This window comes from Podarcis melisellensis (assembly GCF_964234715.1).
Source record: "Podarcis melisellensis genome assembly, chromosome: 5".
Taxonomy (NCBI): Eukaryota; Metazoa; Chordata; class Lepidosauria; order Squamata; family Lacertidae; genus Podarcis; species Podarcis melisellensis.
This window is the reverse complement of record NC_138537.1, coordinates 74278712-74299827: the sequence shown is the minus strand read 5'-3', so window position 1 is coordinate 74299827 and position 21116 is coordinate 74278712. Positions and strand designations below refer to the sequence as shown.

The following is a 21116-nucleotide window of genomic DNA, read 5'->3' as shown; positions in this document are numbered from 1 at the left end:
TATGTTTCTGGTATCATATCTACCTATTCCACTGCCAAATAGAGGTGAAATGTGATAATTTGATGCTTTCTGGTAGAGGTTGTGCAATGTAAGATGGTGGGCAGCATAAAACAGCATTTAAGGCTGCTTGACTTGGAATTTTGAATATATACCTTCATGATAGGCCAGATAAGTTCTTCCTTGTGTTGAACTTATGCTTTTCTTTTGTTCCTAATCACTGTTCCAGGAGCTGCTCCCATTGGTGCTGATGTTTGAATTACCTATAGCTGGAATCCTTCAACCAATCCCTGATCCCAATTCTCCAACAATTCAGCATATATCTCAGACATATAATATTTCAGTATCCTTTAAACAGCGTTCTCGGACATATGGGGCTACAGTCATCATCAGAGGATCTCAGAATAATGCTAGCTCTGTGAAGGTAACATCTTAGCTGATACTACTGTGGTTGTACTGAAGGAACAGATGGCTGCAGTATCTGTTCTTGCTGCTGTGCTTGGATTTGTGTGGCTGACAGTCCCAGTCAGTAAGGGGAAACTGCCTGTTTCTGCCCAAGAGAAAGGAGTGAATTGTTTAACATAGCCTTCTTTCAATGGTGTGCATATGCACAATGGAAACTGCAGTTTGTGCTATTCTTCAGGTCATAACCCTGCAATATCCTAGTACAGATAGGAGTTCCATGTGTTACCTGCACATGTTTAGAGACTGAAACTTGAGCCTGTTTCACACATCAGACTAAGTGCGTAAGATCAACATGTGTTTGAGTTGAGAGGACAGCCACCGTCTAGCAGAAAGACACGGTTTACCTCTGTGCACTAATCATGCATTCTGATGTGCTTAGGCCTCATAGACTGTGGTCCTTAGTCCTGATCTTGCTAGGTAGCAATTGTAGCATTATGGGCAAAGCCACGTTGGATTGTATGTGTGGACACATTGAGTCTAATGACAGACATAAGCATGGCAGGCCTGGTGACAGGCGGCTAGTCATGATCTCTGTGCCACATGTGGTATGCTCACCTAATTTATCCATTTTGGAATATTGTGGAGTACTAAAAGGATGGATCTCTTAGAGAATTTGTTATGCATTCCAACATAAGTGATTTCCTGTGTCTGTCCATAGATGTCATTCAGATGCATTTTTCACCTATTTCATTCATTTTTAATACCAGATAATCAGACTTTTTAAGGGAGCTGCTACTTTCTTAATTTAGAAACCCAATCCGTTGTGGTCAAGTGCAAATTGCCACTCCCTGAATTTTAAGTTGTCTCTACCGCACTTGTAATCTACCCTTGCTTAATGCCGTTTTCAGGGTATTTACATAGGATTTACTCCCATTTTATCCTCACACAAAATATAGCCGCCTTATGAGACTGACTGTGTGTTGGGGAGGAGATCATCTAGTATGGATTGAACAAAATAGAATATATCAATTACAACACTGGATACACAAGCTTGCATATTAATCCCTTTGCTTTAATTGGGATAAGTCTCATTCCGTTCTGTATGCAGAATTTATGGGGAGTAACCTTATATAAACTTTTCTCAAACTTCTTTTAAATAGGAAGGAACAGCTATGCTCTTGGAACACCTGGCTGGTAGCCTGGCTTCTGCAATCCCCGTGAGCACACAGCTGGATATAGCAGCTCAGCATCATCTCTTTATGATGGGTCGGAACGGCAGCAACATCAAGCATATAATGCAAAGAACTGGTGCTCAGATCCATTTCCCCGATCCCAGTAACCCACAGAAGAAATCCACAGTCTACCTCCAGGGCACTATTGAGTCAGTCTGCCTTGCCAGACAGTACCTCATGGTATGTACATTAAAACTGTGGAAATTGTCAAGCAACAACAACAACAAAACACTGCAATCACAGGGCAACTCACTCATACTCAAATGGATGATAAGGCTGTAGGTCTGTCAGCAGTTATGCAGTCAATAGGGATCTGCTGCTGTTTCCAGATCTGCAAGACCAGGGGTTCCCAGTTCTTGCTGGAGTGGTAAATCCGTGTCTAGACTGTCTCGCTTCAGGCTGATCTGGATTTGTGTGATTTGAATGCTCCTCCATACAAAAGGAAAATATTAAAAACTGGAATGTTAAAAACAAGGTTTGGGTTTAACCAGTTCTGTTTTTCTAGAAAAAGAGGTGCTGGAACTCACCATGAACACCTCCCTTGTTCTCTTACAGTGGCAATGGCGTCCACATGAGAGGTGCCGGAACTGAGTTCCGGCTGGAAAAAAGCCCTGGGTTTAATCCTCCCTACCTTCACTTCTAGTTTCCTCTTGCAGAGGGATTTTTGTGCATGGAGTAGCAATCAGTCATGTGAGCCAAAACCAGGTTTGCCACCTCAGCAAGAACTTGGCATTGAGCATATGATGATTTATGTATGTGATTCCAAACACAAGTGTGTCCCATTCACAGGCTACCTTCTTAGGTGTACACAAACATAATCGGTTTGATAGGGTTAAGGGACTCCTTAATTAAATTATGCATGATTTAACCAATGAGTTACTAACACGAAGCCAATGTTTATCTGTTTTCTAAGGAATTTAAACATGCCAATACCTCAGCACAAAGGTTTGCAAAGATCTGGTGGGAAATTCTAGCGTTAGTGGCTCAAATCAGTGACATTTGAGTTCCAGCCCAAAAACTGTTTACTTGAATTTCATGAACTATGGGTTTTGGAATTTGAGAATTATAAGTACAGGGAATTGAATTTTGAATGCCCATAGCCTAAAACAGCAATAGTGAGGGTCCAAGTTAGCAGTTTTGTAACACACACATCCAGTTGACAAGAACTAACATGGCCATTCTTTCTTTCAATGCTGCAAGAGAGCGCACATTTAATGGGATGGTAAGTTATCTATAATATGTTGTTAATGTTGACTATCCAACTAGTAGTATTCAGTGTGGAGGAAGAAATTTAATCTAGAACTATGCTTTTTAAGAAATGCTCATAGAGAACACCATAAGGGATACTGATTAGTATCTATGTAAGAATGACAGAAAGCTTAAATTTAAAAGCCCCCTTTTAATGCTCAGAAGAGCAGCAGAGGTTTTTTTGTATTTTTAAATATAGTGAACAATGATGAGCAGATAAAGTGCAAGAATGATTTTTACAAGCATGTCATGCTTATTAATTTTATTTATCTTTCTTCAGACAGTTCAGGTTTTATAAAAATATATGTATTAAAATGCAGCAAGCCAGAAGAAGGCGAAGCATCCAAAGGAATAAAAGCCGGTTTAAAGCAATATAAAATGGGATGCCTTAAAAGGCCTTTGTGAATAAAAAATACCTTCAGTCAGCTCAGCGCTTAGGCAAGCCTTTTGCAGTGAAAGGAGCTTTAGAATCTGAGTGTTGCTGCAGACATAAGTGTCTCCCCAGCTCACCTCAGATATTGGGGGCAGAGAGGCAAAGAAAGGTTTCTGAGTAGGATCCCTATAAGTGGGCAGATTAAACCATTAAAAACTGCATTTTGAATTGAGCCCAGAAATTGACAAGAAGCCAGTGCAAATGTCTGGCCAGATGAGTTCCACGCATCCTTTCCTAGTTAGTGTAGAACATGGTAAGTAGATTACTAACTGAAACTGGCCATCATCCAGTCCATTACCAATCTCAGACAGTGGTTCCTTAACCCCCGTCGTCTCACCTGCATTTAATGAGAGGAAGAAATACAGTTGGGTGACAACACTACTTCCCAAATACCCTCTCTCACTGGCTTCCGGTGTTAAATAAGAAAGCTTCATTGCAAAATTAAATATGTCTTAGTTTTTAGGTTCTTGTGTTTTATTTTTCATTCATTTGCAAACGCAGGAAATGTGTGAACCAATTTTAAAAATCACTTGTGAAAATGGACTGGTGCTTCAATCCTATACCTCCTTACATAGGAGTAAGCCCCTCCTATTTCAGTGGCACTTACTTTTGAGTAGGCACTTGTAGGATAATGCTCTGCTTGCCTGTTGATATTGGGTTTTGTGTTGAATCTTTCAGGGCTGCCTTCCTCTTGTGCTGATGTTTGATATGAAGGAAGAAATTGATGTAGAACCACACTTTATAACTCAGCTAATGGAACAGCTAGACGTCTTCATTAGTATTAAGCCAAAGCCAAAGCAGCCAAGCAAGGTTGGTAGAAAACATTCCCTTTTTTGTAGGCAAATCAAGCCTTCCTTCTGCAGCCCAGAAATAAACCAAACTAGCTGTTCAGTCAATGGATGTATAGCACCTAAAAACAAGACCTGCTTTTTATTGAGAATTATTTCCTGCATTCACAGAGCACCTCTGCATCCAGTTTGCCCTCTTTAAAAAAGATAATCTAATGCATTTAGCTCTGAGAAGCCAATGCTTCTAATAAACTAGGAGTGTTATGGAAACTCTATCCCCTTTAACCTTGCATACATACTCAGACCCAGCTCTAGATTGCACAAGCAAGAGGGCTTACTCAGTGGCACTTGGGAAACCAGAAGCTAAGCAGGACATGGTTCTCCGCCTATTGCAATGTCTCCACCAAAGAGCCCTTGTGATGATGGGCTCTGGTGAGAGGCAAGCAAGGCTTTGACCTCTGTTGTCTATGCCTAGAACCCAGAATGTGCCCCATTGGGCCTGTTCATATTTTTCAGTAGTATCTTGCAACTTGAAACTTGACTCAGCCGTGAAACTCACTGAGGGACCGTGGGCAAGTCCCTGTCTCTCAGCCTAACCTATTTCACAGGGTTTTAAGGATGGGAAAAAAACGAGTGGGGTTATATGCGCTGCCTTAAGCTCCTTTGGATATAAAGCAGGAAATAAGTACAACAAATTCCTAAATGGGTTGCAAGGCCTGCACAACATTTGCATACAGATTTGTGAAATAATGGGAAGAGGAGAAAATATATCTCTTCCACGATTTTATAGGAGAAAGCACTAAACAGGGCAATATCCATATTGAATCACCACTGGGTAATATCCATCCTATTACCTTGAGTTTAACTTATACTATTAACTAATTTGTAGCTGGCTTTATTTGAACTGGGACGCAGGTGGTGATGTGGGTTAAATCACAGAGCCTAGGACTTGCCAATCAGAAGGTCGGCGGTTTGAATCCCCGCGACGGGGTGAGCTCCCGTTGCTCAGTCCCTGCTCCTGCCAGCCTAGCAATTCGAAAGCACGTCAAAGTGCAAGTAGATAAATAGTTACCACTCTGGCGGGAAGGTAAACGGCGTTTCTGTGCGCTGCTCTGGTTTGCCAGAAGCCGCTTAGTCATGCAAGCCACATGACCCAGAAGCTGTACGCCGGCTCCCTCGGCCAATAAAGCGAGATGAGCGCCACAACCCCAGAGTCGGCCACGACTGGACCTAATGGTCAGGGGTCCCTTTACCTTTACCTTATTTGAACTGGCTTTATCAGACTATCTTTTTTTGGTTTGTTATTTGTGAACAATTAAAACCCTCTTCGTTATATTCCTGGTACTGCAGTAAAGCTTTAATAATAAAGGCTTCCAATGAACACGAGCAGTGTTAGAAACTGAGATATGAAAGCTAGGGGTAAATGGCACCTTAAGCCTAGGTTATGGGCGCAACAACGGAATGTCTAGGCATACTTTTTTATAACAAGAATACAAAGCTGAAAATGAATGAATTTCAGCTAAAATATTAAGTTCATTTTTCACATGATCTAATCCATGGATAGGCAAACTAAGGCCCAGGGCCCGGATCCGGCCCAATCGCCTTCTAAATCCAGCCCACGGATGGTCCAGGAATCAGCGTGTTTTTACATGAGTAGAATGTGTGCTTTTATTTGAAATGCATATTTGTGATGCATAGGAATTTGTTTTGTTTGTTTGTTTGTTTGGTTTCAAAATATAGTCCGACCCCCCACAAGTTCTGAGGAACAGTGGACCGGACCCCAGTTAAAAAAGTTTGCTGACCCCCGATCTAGTCCTTCCTTGCCCCCCCCCACCCCCTAATATTCTTAAGAGGGTGTCTTATCCAGTCTTCAGGGAGTAACTGGAAGTGGGGAGACAGAAAAAGGTCCCCCTTTCCTTCCACTCTGCAATTTTAATCTGAAATCTTAGGCACAGTACTGCACCCAGAGCTCAGAAACAGCTCACACTAATGAAATTCCTGTCACAAAATACGCCTAGAACAATGGGAGTTCTGAACATGAGGTTTCTAGTTCATTCTTATGTTGTTTTAGAGATATAAGCAACACAAATATAGAAACCCAAGCAAGGGAAGAATTGTCAGGTGTTTGTAAAAACTCCATATAGCGGACATTTTTACTAAAATTTCAGGCTGATTGTACTTGATGTAAGAATGCTGTTGCACAACTAGTGCCCATTGCAATGCAGTCTGGGTTGGAAGATTAAATTATGGAATAATTCCTTGAGCTCCCCACCACGTGGCCAGAATTTGGTTTTCCTTAACTAGAGCTTCTGGAAGTAATGACATGGCAAAGTTAATAAGGATCTGAGCCTGTAGTATAGCAGTTGCATTCACCATACACATATTCAGTTCAAACTGGCAAAAATATGTTGTTTACATCCATTGATCTCCAGGTCTCCTGTAGATTGTAGATTTAATTCATGTTGGTAACTGCCTCCCTCCCCCTTCAGAGACAAGTAGAAGTACCAAAGTATAAATTGTTTTCAATATGTGCAATCTTAGGTTATGTGACCAGAATTGGAAACTTTGAGCAGGGCTATGCAAAATTCCTGGTTTGTGAGTGAACCTTGGTTTGCATTAACTACACTGACACATTGCACATATAACATTGTTAGCTTAGGGAGGGGAAACAGCCTGAGTTCACGAGGCTGGGAGTGGGGTGGGTGCAGGATATAGGGGCTCAAAAGACATGAACTTGAGAGGGAGAATAATCAGTAGCATACACGGTTTGCAGGCCTTCATCCTAAAATGGAAAGAAGGAAGATTTTAGCTCAGGTACAAGCAGCCTTTTGGTTGTTGGCAAACCTTGCTCTGTGATCGAAGATTGGGCAGAAAAGAGGATGCAGGAATTTGTGGACTCCATTAAGGCTGACAGGATCTCACTTTTCCTGTGTATGTAAAAACGTAGATTTGCTACCAGAACTATTTAGTGTAATTCTAAGTAGTTGCAGGAGAAATGAATTTTTTTTTACATAAACACTTGTCCCGTTTTGAAAGATTATAAAACATACACATCATTTAGATAATTGTGTTTTATCTTGTAAGGGAGAAAATAAACAAGGCTCTTTGTACCATCCCTGTGTTCCACAGTTCTTCCTTTAGAAAAAGGCAAAATGTTAAGTAATCCCTACAAGTTTTGCAGACCTAACTGCCGTCTTTCTATTAATACCAGAGGATGAGTTTGGCTCGAGAGTGGGTTTGTAAACAAATTCCTCTAAATGTTGCCAGTTATCAGAATCCCTTGGAACATTTTATTGCATTTCCTTGCTTGCATGTTTTCTCCTTACAGTCTGTAATTGTGAAAAGTGTTGAGCGAAATGCCTTAAACATGTACGAGGCACGAAAATGTCTCCTGGGCCTTGAAAGCAGTGGAGTCCCCATGGCAACAAGCCCATCCGCAGTCTCATGTCCTGTTGGCCTCTCATGTCCTGGTTTGGATATCCTGTCCTCAGCTGGGCTAGGACTTACTGGACTCGGTAAGAAGTCTACAGTACTTTACTGTACTCCGAAACTTCGCGCTATGAGTTGGGTTGTGGGACAAGCTGTGTTTTAACCATATATTTAACTGAAGAGGGGTAATGGAAGATATTGAGGGTGGGATGTGAAATAACGGCTTTGGGGCAATGCTGTTGGCAATGAAGGAACAGCTGGGGTAAGAGACAAGGATAGGACAGAGTTGGGTGTCAGTGGGATTTCCGATTAAAGTCCATTGGTGACCAGTTTCCAAAGAGGGTTGTTGACCTTGCAGCACTAGAGTTTAAAGAGAGAGGGAAGTAAAATGCCCCATGTCCAGGTAGCCCCAGCATCTCTGAAGGGGGAAGTAGCTATCATGGGAAGTATAGGTTTATGTGGACTCCTCTTTGAAAATGTCAGTCTTCCAATGTGATATTATAACAAAATTAATTTGAAGAATTTGATTTATTTTTTTAAAAGCATTGTTTCATTCATTCTGTGCAGGCGTGTGAGGAGTAAGTTACCTGTCTTGCTTTTTTACTTTGTAGGCCTCCTTGGTCCAACAGCCTTGTCTGTCAGCACGTCCACCGCACCAAATTCTCTCCTAAATGCTCTCAATAGTTCTGTTAGTCCTTTGCAGAGTCCTAGTTCAGGCACGCCCAGCCCAACATTGTGGGCATCTTCAATTGCCAATACAAGTGCTACAGGTTAGTAGGTCTCATTTGTTTGATTAAAAAAAAAATACAGCTTGAACTTTTGCATAGTGAACGGTAAAAAATGTTTTTAGAGAGAAGCATGGGATCCAAATTATGAAGAATTCCCAAGTTCCACAAAGGTTTATGGCAGAGCTTTCACAACTTTTCATGTTGTTGACACACTTTTTAGACATACATCATTTCATGACACAGTAATTCAATTTTGCTAGCAAACCGGAGGTTAAGTTAACCCATTTCCAGCCCCAGGAGGAGCGTGGGGAGCGTTCGCACAACACACCTACACACTGCAGCCAACACACTAACGGGTCGAATCACAGTTTGGAAAGCTCTCGTTTATAGCATTAAAGTGATGTGATCAATTTTAAGTCTCTTCGTTGTAATGACCTTCTTTACAGTGGAGTATCCTAGGATAGAGCACTTCCTTTGCAGAATGTTCCAGGTTCAGTCATTGACATTTCAAGTAGTAGGACGGTGCCATAGAGAGATGCCGGCAGTTGAGAAAAAGCTGTACTGGAGCAATTGCCTGGCTGTCCGTAATTGCTGCTCTATTTAATGAAGATTTTGTGCATGAATGCAATTGAGAAATGTTACTGATCTAGAAGTTGTTACATTTTCTTTCAGGCTTCTCTGCTATTCCCCACCTGATGATGCCATCTACTGCCCAAGCCACTTTGACCAGTATTCTTCTATCAGGAGTGCCAAACTATAGCCAGAACACGCCATCTCCCCCTCCTGGCTTGACCCCTGTCGATATTCATGTCAATGGCATGCAAGCGGAAAACAAGAAAAGCTCAGCTTCTCTAAATGGTCATGTAAAGGTAAATTGACTTAGGCTACAATCCTAAGCATTCTTCGTTGAGAGTATGCCATTGAACTAAGTAAATATGCTTAGGATCATGCAGTCAACGCATATTGAAAATACATCTAAGTAAATTATCATTTAGACAATAAAAAAATGTTAAAAGCTTATGTTAAAACAGCAAGCAGAGTATAAAAAAATCTCCTGCCTTGATTAATTAGGGCACTTTGTCAATCTAATGGTTATAAACTGTAACACAGCAGGTAAATGTGGAGATTGTGGTCAAACATTAATTTATATATCTCCCTCTGTACAGGTGGGACAAATCTGAGGTGGGCACCTTTTTACTATTTATAGGCTGAAAGTAAGTCTGGAGGTCTGTGTGCTCCCTCTCCTCCTACAGTGAAGCTGCCAGGAAGAGGTTGGAAGCTTTAGGTTTCATTTTCATTTAAACACAGTTTAGTTGCATGTACCAACCCAGACAAACTGTGGTTAGTTATAAGGATGGTTTGCTGAAACCAGTCAACTTCATAAACCATGGTTTGATGTTGGCTTGTTTCAATAAATAATAGTTTAGACTAACCACAGTTTTTCAGGATTTGGACATAAAGCTGAGTTGCTGAGTTTAAATGAAAATGAACACTTCTGATCTCCTCATTACTGTACTGAAGGAGAAGAGAAGGAGGAGCATATGAGACCAAGGCTTTTTTCACTTGTTAAACCATAGTTTAACATAGCATCCAGATGCAGCCACAGAGTGGGTTGTATTTTAAGTCCCATTTGAAATCAGTTCAAGCCAGCTAAAGGTCTCACTAATGTCAATAGAAATCAACCAAGCAATCTTCGGGGCTTTTGTGTTAAGGAAAAGGTTTGGCTTCTTAAGCTTTGCAGAGTATAATAGTGGTGTCACTTTGCCATTGCAGCTTCCTTCCTACTTGGCATCTTCAGTATCTCGAATTGTAGGGAATACATCCAAAATAGGAACATTGATTTTTGAAACTCAGATTTAGTGCTGCTCATTGTTTTAAAACCTAGACTTGTTTTCCTGCAATTGATGGGGGGGGTGTAAATATTTTTCCCCTTATTTGAGTTTCTTTCTGTCTGCAATCTACCTAATTTTGTGTTCCACCACTTTGGCACAAAGATAATTTTCAACAGTGACAATCTGAACTCACAATATTGGAAGAGTGCATCAGTGGATGGCTTCTGTGGGGCATGACAAAAGTCTTCTGTGGATTAGGGTCAGACATAAATATTCCATTCAGTTAAACTATGCTTGATCTTGGGGAAAGAGTGGGTGTGCTGTTTGCTGGGAAAGGCATCTGGGTAAGTAGGGGATGACTCTAGTGGTGTCCTTGAGTGTACATATTGTACTGCCATTCCCTCCTAGGAAAGTTGCTAAAGTTCTGCTCCTTGTGTCATTGCTTACAAGCCAAATCCCCTGTTCCTGACATTGTCCTGGTTTGCATTTCACTTTAAACCATAGTTAAAATAAACTGTGGTTTAATGTGAATGGACAGAATTCTAGCGCATGCAGCCAAAATCACGGGTGCTTTGCTCCTCTCTTGCTGGGAATCAAGCCGTGCTCTGGCTTGTTGTGTCATCTGAACCTGCTCTCATCATTTATTTCTCTCCGAAACATGGAAGCCAAGGTTTGTTCCTGGCCTAATGCTTGTGGTTTGTTTGGGGGAAAGAAACCATGACCCAAGTTTGGATGACACGATAAGCCAGACCATGGCCTGTTTCCTGGCAGCAGCAGGGGAGGAGTACAGCACCCAGGATTTCAGCAGCATGCAGTAGCACACAGCTTTTTCCCATTAAACCACAGGGGTTTTGTTTTGTTTCAAACCTCGGTTACTTTTCTATGTTGTGTGAAACATGCCATTAGGTTTTCTCATCTCCTCCCGGGCATCTCTTTCATGACAGGCCCTGCTCTGTATGGGCACCCCTCTTGCCATTCATCAAAGGACTTTTGCCAGTGTAAATGCTTAAGTTTAAACTGCTCCTTTTTGTTGTTCTCAGTGGATCTTTTTCAATAAAATGTTTTATAGTTTAAGATTATGACTAAACATTCTTGCGACTATTCCAGACCTCAGCTATGAAATATACTGCACTAACTGCTGCATCACTCGGTGAAAATGTATTGGGTCCAAACCACAGCGATCCATCCAGGCAGACAAATAGTCATAGTGCCTCTGAACAAGTGACCACCAAGGCAAATGCTGGCGAAGGTATAATCAAATAAGCATTGTGCTTTCTCAGGTTGCCTTATCCTCTCAGATGGGCAGGGTTACCTCTCCTGAGAGATTCGGGATAAGCTTGTATTTTAATTGGTGATGAATCATTCTAAACACCAGCTGAGTAAATGGCAAGCTAAGCGACTAAGCAGATAGGAAGAAATTAAGAAGGAGCTGCCAGTTTCGGCAGGATTCCCAAGTCGTCATCATGCTAAATATTGAAGAGATGCTCAAGTTCAAATAGCTGGTTGAGGGTTGCCGTTAAATCCATTGTCACTCATCTTACACATGAGTTCGTCAGTAGCTTGGCTTGGAATAAAACAAGCCGTGCTTCATTATAGAAATGAGCCTTGGGCTTGCATGCTTTCCCTCCCCTTAGTTGGAAAGGGAGGAGTTTTAAATCTCTTGTCCCCAGTTTATTCTAACCTGCAGTTTCCTGAACTCAAGCAAAATGGGAAAGAAGGGAATGTATGAGATCAAGATTCACGGCAGCTTTCACTTCAAACAGCAAACCATGCTTTTATATTACATATGAGCCAGACCAGTAAAACTGCTCAAATCGAGGTTTTTATATTGCACTGTAAAATTCAATTTCTTATTTTCTTCTAATATTACACCTTCAAGTGTGTATATGGCTGCTAAAGGTCTCTGTGTAGTGCTTTGCTGAAAAGTTTGGTAACAGAAATTCTGCACTAAGAAAATGTGAATCATTCTTTCCCTACACAAATGATATATGAGCATGCTTTGTGTTTTTATTACAAAGTCCTGCTGTGCATAGAGACTGTGTTTAACTATTTTTTGGGAAAGCTGCAAATATCCTTCATAATAAATTGAAATGCCCAAATCTTCAGCGGAATCAATACTATAGAAGGATCTTGGTGGCTATCGAATCAGTTCCTATAGTGACAGGATTTGTGCTAGCTTTAAATCATTCCTGACAGATACATAATATACTGCTCTTTGTTTTCCTTAGGTTGCAATGATGCCTTTGTGGAGGTGGGCATGCCAAGAAGTCCATCACATTCAGCCAATGCCAGTGATCTCAAGCAAATGATGAGTTCCTCCAAGCAATCCTGTGCAAAGAGGCAAACAGTAGAACTGTTGCAAGGCACCAAAAACTCTCACTTACAGTATGTCACATTCATAAATATGACTTTATAAAGTACAGGGAGGCAGTAACATATTTTACATGTTCTGGCGAAGGGCAGGTAGCTCTGCCATTAATAATGGTCTAACTCTGGAGTTAAGGCTCTGCCCTGAAGTAAGAGAGCTTCTCAGAATTCATATGGACATGGTGATCTCCTGATGACCCACATTTGACTCTCATGATTTTTGCTTAATTGAAGTGCTACCTGCATGCTAATACTTAACAGAGAGTCTCTCAATGTTACCGCCCCCCTATTGCAGTAGAGGTTCCCTAGGGCTGAGAAAACAAGGCTTGCGCAAGGCTACATAGTGAGTGGTGAGATTTCAGCAGGGAATTTTGTGATTTACAGGTCAGTCTCATACCCACCACACTAGCTCTCCAAAAGAAATGTGTGGGGTCACAGCATACTTTCCACAAGACAACTCTTCAGTAACTTTTAAGGCAGGCTTTTTAATATTGCCATAGCGATGTAGTTGCGACTTCTCAATTGGATGTGGGTTATATTCCCCACTTTGCTTAAAAGTAAGGAGCAATGTGACCAGATCAGTTCACACCAATAAGTTGGCCCACACTTAAATAGCCTTTTCCACTAATCCTTGGTCTGTGAGCAGCCACATGGGCCACAGGGAACATATTCATGCACTCTTAGATCTACATACCTCCAAAGATGCTCTCTTGGGAAACGAGTGAGCCAAACTCTCTTATTCACACTTTGAATTGAGCTTTTTGGGAAGTTAATGCAAATAATACTGGTGGCCGTGGAAGCTAAAGCCAACATTAGCAGACTGCTTGCTGCGTCACCTCTGAAAAAGCAAGCATTAAATTCTGTACAAAGTTATTATTTGCATTCCAGTGCTTAAAGATGAGTACCTAATCTGTCTTGTCCTTCAAAAATGTTTTCTTTTCCTGTTGCTTTAACTGAGAACAAAACAAATGCTGTTAAGATCTCTGCGCACTTTAAAAGCAAATCCTGCTCCCTAAAAGAAACCCCTCTCATCTTTTCAGCACCACAGAGAGGCTGCTTTCAGATTCTGAGCTGAGTGGTTCAGAGAACCCAGTGGCTGATAAAAAGGCTCCTGGAAGTGAACGAGCAGCTGAGAGGGCAGCAGCAGCCCAGCAGAATTCTGAAAGAGCGCGCCTTGCCCCACAGTCATCATATGTGAATATGCAGGTACTGAGCATGTGGTAGCTTAAGCCCAAATTGCGGTGAAAACCAAGAAGTGGCCAGATCTGGACTCCAATTACTCTGGCTCCTTCAGCCCTTATAACTGTGTGTGTGTGTGTGTGTGTGTGTGTGAGGATTCTGCCTGTCCCAGTCCACATATGCCTGGTCCATAATTGCAAAAGGATGTCCCATTATGAATATGGCAGGAAAAAGCAGACAGCCAATCTACCCCAAGGGGGTTGGAGCTCACACTGTGGTAACTTGGTGATGGAACTTGGTGACCAAAGCAAAACTCAGCATGAGAAGTTTTTCAGTGCTCCTGCAGCAGTAATCACATGGCGAAGAAGCAATTTTTAGATCAGAGAACCAAACTCCAAATACCTTGGAGAAAGAGTCTGTGTTTGAAAATAGTAGATTGGGTGAAGGTTTAGGAATAACTACAAAGCTATTTACAGCCCTAATTAGCTGGTTTTAAGTGAAAGTTTTAAGTATATCAAATGTTAATTGGACTTGCTGGCACATTGTTGTTCAGTGCTTAGTGTTCCCCCTAGACAAACTTATGGACCGTGATCAAAATCTTTGTGGCTTGGAGAGCAGAGTACTGGCATGACATTTAGTGAGAGCAGTGATTAAGCTGCCTTCTGTGTGTTTCATTTTTAGGCATTTGACTATGAACAGAAGAAGCTATTAGCAACCAAAGGTATGTGGGACAACTGTGACTTGCAGCATATATATCTGTTTGGTAGCTGAGCAATGAAAGGGTTCGTGCTTCCCTCCCCTGCTGCCCTGAGATTTGGCTGGCTTGGTTGCTCAAATCGAGAAGCTGTATCGTAGACAACATGTTTTGCAATCCAAACTTCTCTGTGTATAAAAACTCTGGTTCTGCTGTTACAGTGTGGGAGAACACTGTAAACTTGAAACTTCTTGGTCCAGAATAAACTTGTCTTGGGGCAGGTGGTTGGAAAGGATGACATGCTCATGTTTCATCGGGAACTTTGTTTTCAAGAAACACAGGCCTCATCTTCTACTGCACCATTTTCCTCTTGTATAATCATGCTTAGCATGCATCCCCTTTTTGCAGCAACTTGGATGGAGGGGATTGCCAACTGGCTGCGCATCCTGTAAACACAGGGGAAGGTGTTGGGGGTTCAGTGCCTTCCATATTTCTAAGCATAAGTGACCGCAGTTGGAATGGGTGCTGCGTGCATACATTAATATGCACATCTGGCTAATCCCCATATAAAATATATGTGGAGATATCACAGAAGTCATTGGCAAGTGGGCCTCAGTCCTGTTTACCTGAAGGAGCGTCTTCACCCCCATCATCCAGCCTGGACACTGAGGTCCAGCGCCAAGGGCCTTCTGGCAGTTCCCTCGCTGCGAGAAGTGAGTTACAGGGAACCAGGGAGAGAGCCCTCCCAGCAGATGTCAAGGCAATAAGCAACTATTTTACTTTTAAAAGACTACTGAAGGCGGCTCTGTTTAGGGAAGTTTTTAATGTCTGACACTGTATTGTTTTTAATATCCGGTTGGAAGCCGCCCAGAGTGGCTGGGGAAACCCAGCCAGATGGGTGTGGTATAATAATAGTTGTTGTTGTTGTTGTTGTTGTTGTTGTTGTTGTTGTTGTTGTTATCAACACAGCGTTCCATCATGGTGGGCTTGGGACCCATCTCAGTTCTCCATTTCTCTTTTCCAAATAGCCTCCCTCTTTCTTCTGGCATATATGCCAGAACCTCTCTATAAGGAATGAGATGTGCATGCATGTATGTACAAATGCCCGCAGCACACATTATTATATCTAAGATACTTAGCTTGTATGTGTTATTGGAGCTCCATGGTTTCTCCTCATACATACAGAATTGTAAATCCCTACAAGATTGGTGGTCATCACACCATCCCAGTATATGTGGAGGGAAGCAAAGGTTAAGAGCAACCTGTTTTGGCCAAAAAACGCCATTTTTATCCAAAAACGTACAGGGTTCATGCTTACGGGTATGCTGTCCTTTGTTTTCTTTAAGCTATGTTAAAGAAGCCAGTTGTTACGGAGGTGAGGACACCGACAAACACCTGGAGCGGGCTTGGCTTCTCCAAATCAATGCCAGCCGAAACAATCAAGGAATTGAGAAGAGCTAACCACGTGTCTTATAAACCATCCATGTCAACAACTTATGAGGTATGCAAAACTGCAAGTATGAGTTTTGCTATGCATGCAAGAAACTGGGGCCACTCACCTGAATTTTGAACATATGTACCAATTTGCAGAGAACTTGAAGCTCCAAGATCTTAAGAAGCTGCAACGCGGCATGTTCTTTGACTTCTCTAGGTTTAACTCTTCATTGATTTATGGAGTCTCTGTTAATTTTATTGGGTTTTAAAAACAGGTTCAGCATAGTCTGTACATCAAACAAAGAACTAGAGAAATGTGGTCCTGTAGATGTTAAAAGGGTAAAAATAGTCACACGGGATCAGTCCAAGGCTGTAGCTCTGTGGCAGTTCCCCAGTGTAGTCGGTGGTGATCACCTGTGTTTTTTTGTACAAGTGTCTGCAAAGCAAAAGTATTTTCATTTCTAGCTTGAATGAATAATCATAATGGCCTGTTTTCTAGAATGCAGCCACAACTAATTGGAGGCTGCATAAGGACTTAAAACTTGTATTTGTGGCTTTCACAATAAGACACATGAGATAATTACTGAAGGTTCAAGGCCTATGAAATCTAAAGTGGAAAAAGCCGGGGGGGGGGGAGATTCTGCCTGTTGGCAACTGGATCCCAGCATGGACATGGTTCATGCCACGAGGTTAAGTTACATGGCAAGTGCAATGCAGATTCCCACAATGAACCGTTTTGCAGTAGCTTCTAGATGAAGGAGAGAAGATTGTAGTGTCATGATCTACTGTGGCTTCCTGGTAGCAGAGCTGTGGAACTCTTGGTTGACAAGGAGGGATGAGAAAGCAAGAGTAGTCATGCTGCTCCCCTGCTCAACATTTCAAGGTCTTCTGCATTGTGCTCCTCCTACAGCAAATTTCCATTGTGGTAACACTGCAAAACACTCAACATTATAAAGGAGCATCTCTTTAGATATGATACCAGATCTTTACCAACACCAAATGTTTATGGGTTTTGCTGCCATTTGAGTTTTCTGGAGTGTGGGGTGCAAGGGATTCCCCCATGACAGTGTTAACAGTGGCAGGGTGGAAAGTCTACTGTTCAGATGTCTAACTGATAGGTGGAAAACACCCATGGCAGAAACTGTGCTTTCTCTTTTGCAAAGTCAAAACATTGCATTAAATGAGATATAGGCTTTTTTATGAACCATCTTCACAACTTGTGAATAGGATGTAAATAATAAAAATGGATTTTCCTTAGGAACAGGTTTAGTTTGGCACACGCTGTTCCTCGTACTGTATATACTTTTAGCAGATAAATGTTGTCTCGTGTGTTTCGCATTATCTTCCAGCCATTTTACTTGTCTCCCTTTTTCACAGGAGTTTATTAGGAGACTAAAAATGTTTTCTGTCTCTGAGTCACTTGGCTGTAACCCAGAAGCAAACCACAGCCTGGGTTCCTTGCTCTGTAAACTATTTCTTCAGAGACTCCGCCGCTCATTGTTTTGCTTTGCTTGAGACATGTGGGCAAAATAAAAACCACGGATCCCTTTGTTTTCCTGCTTATACTGGGCTGTTTTCAGAACTTCCATTGGTATTAGAAAGCACTTCTGTCACGGTACCTTACATCATTGATTCCAAAATGATTAGCCAGGAGTTAACCAGTGAACTCTGGGAACGTGTGGGCGTGGTCACAAAGTCTCCAGTGGATCACATGACAATCTCAGTGTGGTGAGGAGCATTCCGGGTCATGGAATGACACTGTGGAGGCACTGTTGCATTAGGATGGTGCCATTTTCTTCTTTTTTTAAGAGCTTCACAGGTTTGCTTGTGATGTGGGTCATGAGTTTCTTTCCCTAAAACCAAAGTTATTGAGATGTCTCTTACAAAAAATGGGAGCAAGCCCAATAAAAAGGAAGGGTAGAGTTGAAAAGGGTGCCAACCATATTACAACCATGTTGGTGATGGATGTGTTAGTAATTAGCTACTGCCAAAATGAATGACTAGGTGGCATAACCTTGGCCTATTGCATAACTATTGTTGCTTTTTTATTTATTCGATTTATATACCACCCTTTATCCAAAGATCCCAGGGCAGCATAATAATTTATGCAGCATAATAACAAAAACATAACACACAGCACGATAATAAAATAATCATAACAACAGCCCCTAGGACCTGCACCCACCCACACATTTAACCAACCATGGCTGAAGGCCCGTGTAAAGAGGGATATTTTTCACCTGACACCTAAAGACATGTAATGAAGGTGCCAGGCAAGCCTCTCTGGGGAGAGCATCCCACAGATGGGGAGCCACCACAAAAAGACCAGTTCTTGTGTTGTCACCCTCCAAAGCTCTCAGGGAGGCGGGACATAGAGAAGGGCCTCAGATAACAAGCACACAGGGTCCAGGTCAGTTTGAGGAGAGATGGTCCTTAAGGTATTGAGGTCCTGAGCTGAATAAGGTAGTGTGTCCTCCATATATGCCGGTGAGTACAGAATCCTGTTGGTTGCAAACTTTTTTGTATTTAATAAGACCCCAGAGCCCAAAGTAAGTACTCAGCAATATATCCATGCAGTCCTTGCTGAACTGCACCCCTTCAGGCCTGGATGTTCTTCCATGTCAAGAAATGCTCATCTATCACCTTTCAGAGGTTGATAGTTTACACTGCTCCTTGATGTGGAATCATTCTGTTCCTCTAGTGAGAAATGGGATTAAACAAGAAAGGGTGTGCTCCATTCTCTTTTTTCTCCTCCTCTCTTTATCTCGGCCTATTCCACTTGCTCACCTTCCTAGGGTGGCTCCCCTACAGGGGTGCTCTCCTGTAAAAGAAAAGAAAAAAGTCATTTCAGGGTGACCATTATTTAAGGTTTATAAGGAGCCTTCTCCCAGTTTTCAGGTTTTGCTTATTCCCTCTTATCTTTCTTGCAGGGTTCATCAATGTCTCTCTCGCGATCCAACAGCCGGGAACATCTAGGAAGTGGTAGCGACTCTGATAACTGGAGAGATCACAATGGCATTGGCTCAGCAGCCCCTGGTGACTTTGTTTCTTCCATTGGCAGCCCTAAAAGGAAACAAAACAAATCAAGTAATGATTTTCTGTTTTATTTTTTAAACTTGAGCATGACTTCTGTCTTTCACTATCGTTGGCTTGGCTAACATTTTGTCCTGAGTCTAGTGGAAGCAAAGTTGGTTATTTAGCCTGTTAATTGCAAGTGTTAAAATCCTAGAACAGAGTTAGAAACTGGGTGTGTGGCAGTGGGGACAGGTTGCTGAAAAAGGCTTCCCTGAATCATTCGTCTCCCCTTTGACTCTGTAATGTGTGGATCAACTTCATGCCTTGATGTTGAGTGTAGCCATATTTCCAACACCACATCATTGATTGGCTGCTGCTGCTAACATGAGCAAATGCTCAGTGTCATGACATTTAGGATGCTGTGTAAGTTGAAGCAAAAGGTGGGGGGAGAGGGCCTTAATGCAAGGCTGCCCTATTCAGGAGCAGCCCCACATGTAGTTTCAATCTTTGACTTTCTTTCGTAGCACTTCAGTGAAAATATTACAGCTTGATCATTTTCCTTTGGGTGGGCTGGGGTTTAAAGTCTACCTGTCGCAGCGGCTTATGCACAGTTTAAGTAGTTCAGTGGGATATCTTTTAAAAGTGAAATGCAAACTGTTTGGAAACTCAAAGGTACTTCCTCTCTGAACTTCCAGCTGAACATTATCTCAGCAGCAGCAATTACATGGACTGCATCTCCTCGCTGACAGGAAGCAATGGCTGTAACTTGAACAGCCTATTTAAGGGATCTGACCTGCCTGAGCTGTTCAGCAAACTGGGTTTGGGCAAATACACAGACATATTCCAGCAACAAGAGGTCAGTGTCTGGAAAAGGCATTTTTTTGTTGTTGTTCCTGCTAGAGTGTTTTGATTACTTTCCAAACTAAATCGCTCAATTGCTACCATCTGCTGCGCTTTCATTTACTATTCTGTGAAGACCACATATTCATTCCTTGAATGTAGGAATAGCTAGCTTCAAACCTCAAGTGTTTTCAAAGCACTGTGCTGAGAGAAGCAACTCTTGTTTCCAGTGTTTGCAAGCATATGTGGACGCATTCTCTGTAGTGCATTGGCATCCAGCTTGCTGTATGAGTGCTTCATGAGTGACACCGTGCGTCAGTGGCTTGTGACACATCTACATAAGAAACAGGAGAGCCTCTGGCCCTGCCTGTTGTCATCAGGCCTTTGCCTCTACTGCAGCATAGTGCTGCCTGCTTCCCAGTTCAACATACTAAAACATGGGTAGCTAACATGTTGGACTATAGGTCTCGTGATCCTGGAACACTGACCATGCTGACTATCAGTGAATGTTATTGAAAAATGTAAGCTTTTATCCCTGTGCATAGTTTGAACAAGGCACAGAATTCAGCTTTCATTGGAGCAAAACTTTGATTGCCTGGACACAAATCTGGTATTTTGTTGCATGGCTTACACAAAAAAATTGGCAAAGCCACTGGTCTCCTTTGAAAGGAAAGGCAGGATATATTGATGATGATGACGATTTATTTGTGTCCCACCCATCTGACTGGGTTGTCCCAGCCACTCTGGGCGGCTTCCAGCATATATATAATAACATAATAAAACATCAAACCCTATACTGGACTGCCTTCAGATGTCTTCTAAAGGTTATATAGTTACTTATCTCCTTGACATCTGATGGGAGGGTGTTCCACAGGGTGGCTGCCACTTCCGAGAAAGCCCCTCTATCTGGTTCCTGGTAGCTTCACTTCTCACAGTGAGGGAACCAGCAGAAGGCCCTCTGTACTTGATCTCAGTGTCCAGGTTGAACGATAGGGGTGGAGACGCTCCTTCAGGTATACAGGGCTGAGGGTGTTTAGGGCTTTTAAGGTCAGCACCAACACTTTGAATTGTACTCAGAAACTATGATAGCAGTACCTAATCCTGTGGGGATTGTCTTCTGCCAACTGAGTTACAAAAAGAGTGGGCCACCTTCAGCTCAGGTACATTGGCCACACTCATATACCAAATTCTGCCTTACTAAAACCAGGATATTTGTGAGCTGCTTTACTCACGCTTTGCCCCTCCACTCCCTTCATGAAAGCAGGGGAACAAACTAGGAAGATGCAGTTAACCATAGCTTCCTGTTACGTGCAAACTGAGAAACTGTGGTCAATGGCTTCCATAGAAGCCTGGCTATGAAACCATGACTTAAACTTGACATATGATTCTGGCTTGTTTGGAATCCATTAACCACAGTTATCAGTTTGCACATAATAAACTATGGTTAACTGTGTGTTTCTGGCTTGTTTCCCCACTCACACAAAATAAGTGAAGC

General features: G+C 42.1%; 1 protein-coding gene and 1 long non-coding RNA gene across 2 annotated transcripts in view; one reads left to right on the top strand and one right to left on the bottom strand.

The window, feature by feature from the left end:
* The window catches only part of BICC1 (BicC family RNA binding protein 1), a gene marked incomplete at its 5' end in the record, with an annotated part of 107654 nt that overhangs the window by 81042 nt on the left and 5496 nt on the right, over positions 1–21116 (top strand). Inside the window, 13 exons of the mRNA XM_081913504.1 lie at positions 227–421; positions 1563–1814; positions 3994–4125; positions 7432–7618; positions 8144–8302; positions 8933–9129; positions 11200–11341; positions 12321–12477; positions 13500–13665; positions 14320–14359; positions 15679–15833; positions 18697–18853; positions 19477–19637. Of these exons, the coding sequence (XP_081769630.1) occupies positions 227–421; positions 1563–1814; positions 3994–4125; positions 7432–7618; positions 8144–8302; positions 8933–9129; positions 11200–11341; positions 12321–12477; positions 13500–13665; positions 14320–14359; positions 15679–15833; positions 18697–18853; positions 19477–19637 (2100 nt within the window). The remainder of the gene's footprint in view (positions 1–226; positions 422–1562; positions 1815–3993; positions 4126–7431; positions 7619–8143; positions 8303–8932; positions 9130–11199; positions 11342–12320; positions 12478–13499; positions 13666–14319; positions 14360–15678; positions 15834–18696; positions 18854–19476; positions 19638–21116) is intronic.
* Positions 18751–21116, bottom strand: part of LOC309371241 — a 65790-nt gene continuing 63424 nt past the window's right edge. The window contains exon 3 of the long non-coding RNA XR_014168957.1: positions 18751–18829. This is a non-coding gene — a long non-coding RNA (uncharacterized lncRNA). The remainder of the gene's footprint in view (positions 18830–21116) is intronic.